Source organism: Chrysemys picta, chromosome 3 (assembly GCF_011386835.1).
Source record: "Chrysemys picta bellii isolate R12L10 chromosome 3, ASM1138683v2, whole genome shotgun sequence".
NCBI classification, from domain to species: domain Eukaryota; kingdom Metazoa; phylum Chordata; order Testudines; family Emydidae; genus Chrysemys; species Chrysemys picta.
In genome coordinates this window covers 6,958,893-6,966,055 of record NC_088793.1, presented here as the reverse complement: position 1 = coordinate 6,966,055, position 7,163 = coordinate 6,958,893, and the positions used below count along the sequence as shown (strand labels likewise).

The window sequence follows — 7,163 nt, the reverse complement described above, 5'->3', positions numbered from 1 at the left end:
CGTACTCCGTAGAACTCCACGGAATAATTCCTGAGTGATATTGTGTGTGTGAGAGCAGAAACAAGCTCCCGGGATACACAGCTGAGCTTTGCAATGCTGCTGTTTGCTCTTCTGTGCAGGTTTCTGTTGCATTTTGCAAACTGAGCTAACATCAGGGATTACGGAGCTCCTATTAATACCAAAGACACCACACGCTCCAAGATGTCACTACACGAGGGGCATTTGGCCTTGGGAGACCTGCAAATATTCCAGCATCAGGGAAGTGTCTCAAGAGTGTCATATGTGAGGTAATTGTCCTGTTCTACTCGGCACGGGTGGGCCTCATCTGAAGTACTGTGTCCAGTTCCAGGTGCCACACACTATGAAAGATGTGGACAGGGCCGGCGCTTCCATTTAGGCAACCTAGGTGGTCGCCTAGGGCACCAGGATTTGCGGGTGCAGCATTTTGCTGCCCTTGGCGGCAATTCGGCGGTGGGGGGTCCTTCCGCGCTCCGGGTCTTCGGCGGCAATTCTGCGGTGGGTCCTTCACTCGCTCCGGGACCCGCCGCCGAAGTGCCCCGAAGACCGGGAGTGCGGAAGGACCCCCCCGCCGCAGAATTGCCGACGACGACCGGGAGCGTGGAAGGACCCCCGCCTAGGGCACCAAAAACCCGGGCGCTGCTCCTGGATGTGGACAAATTGGAGAGAGTCCAGAGGAGAGCAACAAAAACTGATCAAAGCTTTCAAAAACCTGACCTATGAGGAAAGGTTAAAAAAAGGGACATGTTTATTTCTAAGAAAAGACGACTGGGGGGGTGGGGGGAATGGATAACAGCCTTCAAATACGTGACTGGCTGCGATAAAGAAGAGAGCGATCAATTGTTCTCCATGTCCATTGGCGGTAGGACAAGAAGTCATGGGCTTAACCTGTGGCAAAGGAGATGTAGGTTAGATATTCGGGAAAGTGTTCGAACTCCAAGGGGAGTGACGCTCTGGAACTGGCTTCCACGAAAGGTTGTGGAATCCTCGTCATTGGAGGTTTTTCAGAACAGCTGGACAAACACCTGTCAGGGCAGGTCTAGGGTTACCTGGCCCTGCCACAATGCAGGGGGCTGGACTTGATGACTTCTCAGGTCCCTTCCAACCCTATGTTGCTATGATTCTACGATAAAAGACGTGACCCCACAGGGGTCAAAAGCAAGGGCCAGGCTCAGTCGTGGCCTGCCTCTGAACTTCCACCAATACAGCTGCAGTGACTCCAGCGGCGTTATTCCTCTCTCACGCTGACGTCAGGAGATCAGAATCAAGGCCATTGTTGCTATTTTTCTCCCAAGTTGTTTCAATTCCCTCAGCGTGTAAGCCGGTCTTGCACCCTCGCCTCCTTCCCCCGCAGTTCAGTATTGCTTCCATCTGGCTAGTGTCTGCCCCTACCCTCGCTCCCTTTGGATTGTCTCTTTCCCCGGTGGGTTGCCCTGATGGCCTGCACCCTTTCTGACGCCTGGTTTCTCAGCCGAGGACGAGTCCTGAAAAGGAGCCACGCCATGGATGCCGGTATCCCATTGACAGGCTGAATAATTCAGCTTCAGTTGCAGATTGTCTAGTGTACATGACATGGGGGAGGCTTAATTTCTCTTTGGCTTGTCTGAGTTATCCTGCAATAGAGTCCCAGAGACATAGATTTCAAGGCCAGAAGAGACCAGCTGGGAGGAGTTGCAAGTGTTTTGGAGGACAGGATTAAAATTCAAAATGATCTGGACAAACTGGAGAAATGGTCTGAAGTAAATGGGATGAAATTCAATAAGGACAAATGCAAAGTACTCCATTTAGGAAGGAACAATCAGTTGACCACAGGCAGGGTTGGACAAAGCAAGCGTGTGAGCAATGCTGCCGTGCCTTTGTGCCTCCGTGTTCCCCTCTTAGCATTTGTCTATCTTGTCTAGTTAGATGGTAAGCTTTTGGAGTAGGAACTGTCTCATTAAGTGACTGTGTGGGATACCCTGCCCGTGGGGAACGTTTCTTCCTGACCTGAGTGAGAGGGTGGCTTATGCCCTGAAGCATGAGGGTTTCCCAGAACTACGGTGTGTCATTACTACAGGTGGAAAAACAGGGAAATGACAAAGCCTGTTAGCAGGCTCCCAGCTGTACTTTGTGGTCTCATTACACTCTTCGCTTTGTTCATCAGTAGGATCCCATGGTAGCTAGCGTAGGGACTTGCACAGCGATTGAGAGTTAAAAGCGCTGAGCTGTGCTGAGCTCCCCAGTGTTGCATAGAAACTCAGCAGCATCACTTCCCTGTTAGCCTGAGGGGCCGTTCTGCAGGGACCAGCTCTGCTGGTGGTGAGAGGCTGGAAAGTGGGTCTGGTCCCGGCTTAGCTCGCAGTATCTTCTCTTTGATAACGACTCCGCACATAAATCGCTCACAAAAGGGAGGGATTTTAATGCCAGCTAGAGCCAAGTATGGTGCAGGCAGCTGTGAAAGCTTCCCCCCCCCCCTCAGCTCTGCCAGCCCGTCACAGCCCCAACCTGCAGCCCCCCCCCCCGGCTATTCCAGCCCTTCTCCCCCTCAGCTCTGCCAGCGTGCCTCAGCCCCAACCCGCAGCCCCCCGGCTATTCCAGCCCTGCTCCCCCTCAGCTCTGCCAGTGTGCCTCAGCCCCAACCCACAGCCCCCCGGCTATTCCAGCCTGTTCCCCCTCAGCTCTGCCAGCGTGCCTCAGCCCCAACCCGCAGCCCCCCCTGACTCTTCCAGCCCTGCTCCCCCTCAGCTCTGCCAGTGTGCCTCAGCCCCAACCCGCAGCCCCCCCTGACTCTTCCAGCCCCGCTCCCCCTCAGCTCTGCCAGCCCGCCACAGCCCGCCGGCTATTCCAGCCCCGCTCCCCCTCAGCTCTGCCAGCCCGCCACAGCCCGCCGGCTATTCCAGCCCTGCTCCCCCTCAGCTCTGCCAGCCCGCCACAGCCCCAACCCGCAGCCCCCTGGCTATTCCAGCCCTGCTCCCCCTCAGCTCTGCCAGCCCACCACAGCCCGCCGGCTATTCCAGCCCTGCTCCCCCTCAGCTCTGCCAGCCCGCCACAGCCCACCGGCTATTCCAGCCCTGCTCCCCCTCAGCTCTGCCAGCGTGCCTCAGCCCCAACCCGCAGCCCCTGGCTATTCCAGCCCTGCTCCCCCTCAGCTCTGCCAGCCCGCCACAGCCCGCCGGCTATTCCAGCCCTGCTCCCCCTCAGCTCTGCCAGCCCGCCACAGCCCGCCGGCTATTCCAGCCCTGCTCCCCCTCAGCTCTGCCAGCCCGCCACAGCCCACCGGCTATTCCAGCCCTGCTCCCCCTCAGCTCTGCCAGCGTGCCTCAGCCCCAACCCGCAGCCCCTGGCTATTCCAGCCCTGCTCCCTCTCAGCTCTGCCAGCCCGCCACAGCCTGCTGGCTATTCCAGCACTCCCCCTCAGCTCTGCCAGTGTGCCTCAGCCCCAAACCCACAGCCCCCCGTGACTCTTCCAGCCCTGCTCCCCCCAGCTATTCTATTCTATTGCCTAGAACTGGAAGGGACCTTGAAAGGTCATCAAGTCCAGTCCAGTCCAGTCCCCTGCCTTCACTAGCAGGACCAAGTACTGATTTTGCCCCAGATCCCTAAATGGCCCCCTCAAGGATTGAATGCACAACCCTGGGTTTAGCAGGCCAATGCTCAAACCACTGAGCTATCCCTCTCCCCAATGCCAATGGGTTTAGCTCTGCCAATGCCCTTCAGCCCAACCTTCAGCCCCCTGCTATTCCAGCCCTGGGCACCCCCCGCAGAACTCTGCTGAGCCCCTCAGTCCGAACCCACAGCCCCCTGCTATCCCAGCCCTGGGCACCCCCCCACAGCTCTGCTAGTGCCCCTCAATCTCGACCCCCAGCCCCTGCCCTTCCAGTGCTAGGGAGAGATGTGGTCAGGCTCTGAGCTCACTCCACTGTGGGGAAGGGCGGTTTGAGGCCCAGCAGCGAGATGGTGGCTCCAATGCTAACATGCGCTCTGGGGGCGGTTTGCACCTGGGCAGTGAGAAGACGAAGGAGGCCCTGCTGGAGCTGAAGGCCGTGCTGGAGAACAACCCCAAAGTGGTGGCACACTACCCAGTGGAGGTGCGCTTTGCTCGGGGGGACGACATCTTGCTGAGTCCCTGTTTCCAGAGAGACACCTGCTACATGAACATCATCATGTACAGGTAAAGCGGGGGCTGGGCCGGGAGGAACGGGGCTCTGGCTCTGGCAGTGCCGGGGACTGCAGCACAAGCCAGAGTTAACCTGCACATTGGAAGCTGGTGTTACCAGACGTCGACGGCTTGGCCGATCCGGATCTCACTGCTCGTGCTCCGCTCGGAGTTGGTGGGCGGCGACCCCAGAGTTCTCTTCCCCTGCTGCACGGGGGCAGAAAAACTGTCCAGTGGCTTGAGAGTCCTGACTTATGTTCCCAGCTATGGGACCTTGGGCCAGTCATGTCCCCTCCCCGTGCCTCAGTTTCCCCACATGTCACATGGGGATTACAACACGGGCTGGTTCATGGGGATTTTAAGGGTTGAGTTGATTATTTATTCCCAGCTGGTTGGTTTGATCATGAACATGAGATTAAAAGAGCTGTCGGGTCCTGTCCCACTGGGAATTCTTATTGTTACTTGTTAATTGTTCGTATTGTGGGGATGTCTAGGGGCCCCGTCATGGACCAGGACCCCGTTGTGCTGGACAAACACAGACCCAAAAATGTTCCTCAGCCTGTTCCCCAGGGCCCTGTCCGGTCTGATGTTAAATGTCCCAAGCGATGGGTCTCCAGCCCTTTCCCGGGGGACACTGCACAGCAGAGATCCACCATCTCCCTCCCAAGAAGCCTTTCCTGACATTCACCCCAGGTGCCCGTGGCTCAGTTTTAACCCAGGCTTAGGAGACAGAGCGCGTCTAGTCTGAGCTGGAGCAGAGTCTACCGCAGGCCCTACCCAGCTGGGGTTAGTCCTTGAGCTCACGTGGCCGCGGCTGCTGCTTCTAGCGCCGACAGTGCCGGGTTCACACCCCACTGCTGGCCCGAGTAGGGCTGGCTGCAGAACTCAAACTCCAGTAGGTCCCATGAGCATCCCACAGTGGGGGAATCCATAACCTCTGTGAAGGCGAGGGTAGCTCTGTCTCCCCCCAGTGACCAGTCCATGTCAGAGGTGAATGAGTTTGTGTCATGTGCCCCCTTTGTGGTCTTAATGCCAAAGAAACCCTCTGTGAAGGGGGACGGAGGCAGCTGCTAGCCACTGACTCTGCCCTGTGCCCTCAGGCCCTACGGGAAGGACGTGCCCCGGCTGGACTATTGGCTGGCCTACGAGAGCGTCATGAAGAAGGCTGGGGGGCGACCGCACTGGGCAAAGGTACCGCTGCAGCCTGGCCCGTGGGCTCAGGGAGGAATCAGAGCGCAGGTCTCTGAGCCCAGCCCTTGCTCTTTAACCCTGTGAACTAGACACTGGGACTCACGCTCCAGGTTCTGAGGGTAACAAGGAGGGTGGCTGCGGGGGGTGGGAGGGTGGAGTAGGGCCGGCCTAGATGCTCGCTGAGGCAGAGTCCTGATCCGGCTCATCTGGGAACCTTCTGGCCTGTCCTCTCTGCCATGCCCTATCTCCACTGCTGCGGGTTCCCAGCCCCCTCACTCACTGTGAGGAGCACAGGAGGCCATATACAGGACAGTGGGGCTAGGGGCCGGGCAGGGGTGCGGTGGCATGAATCAGTCATTGTCCCTCTGGGGGCAGGGAAAGGCCTCATTAGATTCAAGGAGGGGCGGTAGGTGAGGATCGTCCTAGGGCAATGGGGCTGAGGAGAGATGGGGGAAGGGGTGGCATGGCTCAGCTTTCAGTCTAGACCCGTGAGGGCAAACGTGGCCTTTAGAACCTCATGGATGAGCAAAGTGGTCCCTTCAGGCATAGAGGGTCTGTCTATACTGCACACGGAGCCCGGGCTCTGGTTCAGGTTTGAGACCAAGTCCCTCTTCCGTCCACACACCAAGCACTCAGAGCCTGGCCCTAGGACCCTGCTAGGGGGTGGGTCAGAGCCCAGGTCCTGCTGTGAGTCGGGTCCAACCCCTGCCATTGTGCAGTGGGGACCCAGGACAAGCTGTGGACCGGAGTCAGAAGGTCTATGTTGTGCAGCGTGGACGCATTAGCATGACTGGAAGACCCAGACCCAGCAATTGTAAGCCTGGGTTTACCATGCAGTGTGGATTCTCAGGGCTGGGTTTGGAAATGAGCCGCAGACCTGGGTTTACAAAGCCTCTGGGGTCGGGACTCTGTTGCTGTGCTTGGCCCCAGGCAGTGAACACGCCTGTAGATCTCTCCAGACGAACACACAGAGAGCTCATGTCTGCCGTTGTTGCTCAGTGTTCGTGGGCGGAGGGTTCGCTGACACAGTCGCTCTCTTGTAGGCTCACACCTGTACCCAGAAGGACTTTGAGAAGATGTATCCCGGCTTCCGGAAGTTCTGCACCATGCGGGAGGAGCTGGATCGCACCGGCATGTTCCTGAACACGTACCTGGAGAAGGTGTTTTATTGAGGGAGGACGGGACGCTGGAGAAGAGAAATGAAGCTTGCCAGCCCATCTCCCATGCTCTGTCCTTTAGAGATGGACAATGCTCCTTGTGAGACTTGCTCCTTCCATGATGTCCCCCAGATTAGAACCCAACCATTATCTCTCTCGGCTTCCAGCATGTCCCGTCTCCATCTCTGAGGTTGGAAGCTCTTGAGTCAGGGACTGTCCTCATTTAGTGTCCTGTACAGCTCCGAACGCATTGTTAGAGAGAACACATCAATAAAGAACCAACAGTGAATGGAAACAGTCTGTAGGCTCTGTGCTGTCGGATCATGTGCTGATTCGGGGGGCTTGGCCAGGTGCCACTCCTGGAGAAAGTGCTGGTCAGGGCGTTATCTGCATGCCAGGAGTTCTGTGGATTCTGGCCTGGGTTTGAAAGGAGACAGCTTTAGCTCTATTATACAGGTGGCTGGTTCTGGTATCTCAGAGCCTGGCTTCCCCAGCGTCCAGGGTGTTCGGATCCAGACCCATCTCTAAGGACAAGGTCACAGGTTCAAGTGTCAGGAGAAAATGGCCAGCGTGGGGGAGAGTGAGTGTGGTAGTGAGTGTGTTGAAGCACAGGACCCAGAGATCTAGGTTCTATTCCCAGCTTTGGCACAGACCGTCTGTGT

The 7,163-nt window shown here is 57.4% G+C and overlaps 1 protein-coding gene across 1 annotated transcript; it reads left to right on the top strand.

The window, feature by feature from the left end:
- The first annotated feature begins 3,971 nt into the window (after window positions 1-3,971).
- On the top strand, window positions 3,972-6,801 carry LOC135982095 (L-gulonolactone oxidase-like). Its single transcript, XM_065587285.1, has 3 exons — window positions 3,972-4,168; window positions 5,254-5,344; window positions 6,388-6,801. Exons 1-3 carry the CDS (start codon window positions 3,972-3,974, stop codon window positions 6,514-6,516), a joined length of 417 nt encoding a protein of 138 aa, XP_065443357.1. The 3' UTR covers window positions 6,517-6,801.
- The last annotated feature ends 362 nt before the right edge of the window (window positions 6,802-7,163 follow it).

What these genes read in the sequence shown, in the direction of transcription:
- LOC135982095 (XM_065587285.1), top strand. Translation starts at nt 3,972, where the DNA reads ATGCGCTCTGGGGGCGGTTTGCACCTGGGCAGTGAGAAGACGAAGGAG. An exon ending in ATGAACATCATCATGTACAG is followed by an intron (nt 4,169 to 5,253) that starts GTAAAGCGGGGG and finishes CTGTGCCCTCAG; the next exon opens with GCCCTACGGGAAGGACGTGC. An exon ending in GGCGACCGCACTGGGCAAAG is followed by an intron (nt 5,345 to 6,387) that starts GTACCGCTGCAG and finishes GCTCTCTTGTAG; the next exon opens with GCTCACACCTGTACCCAGAA.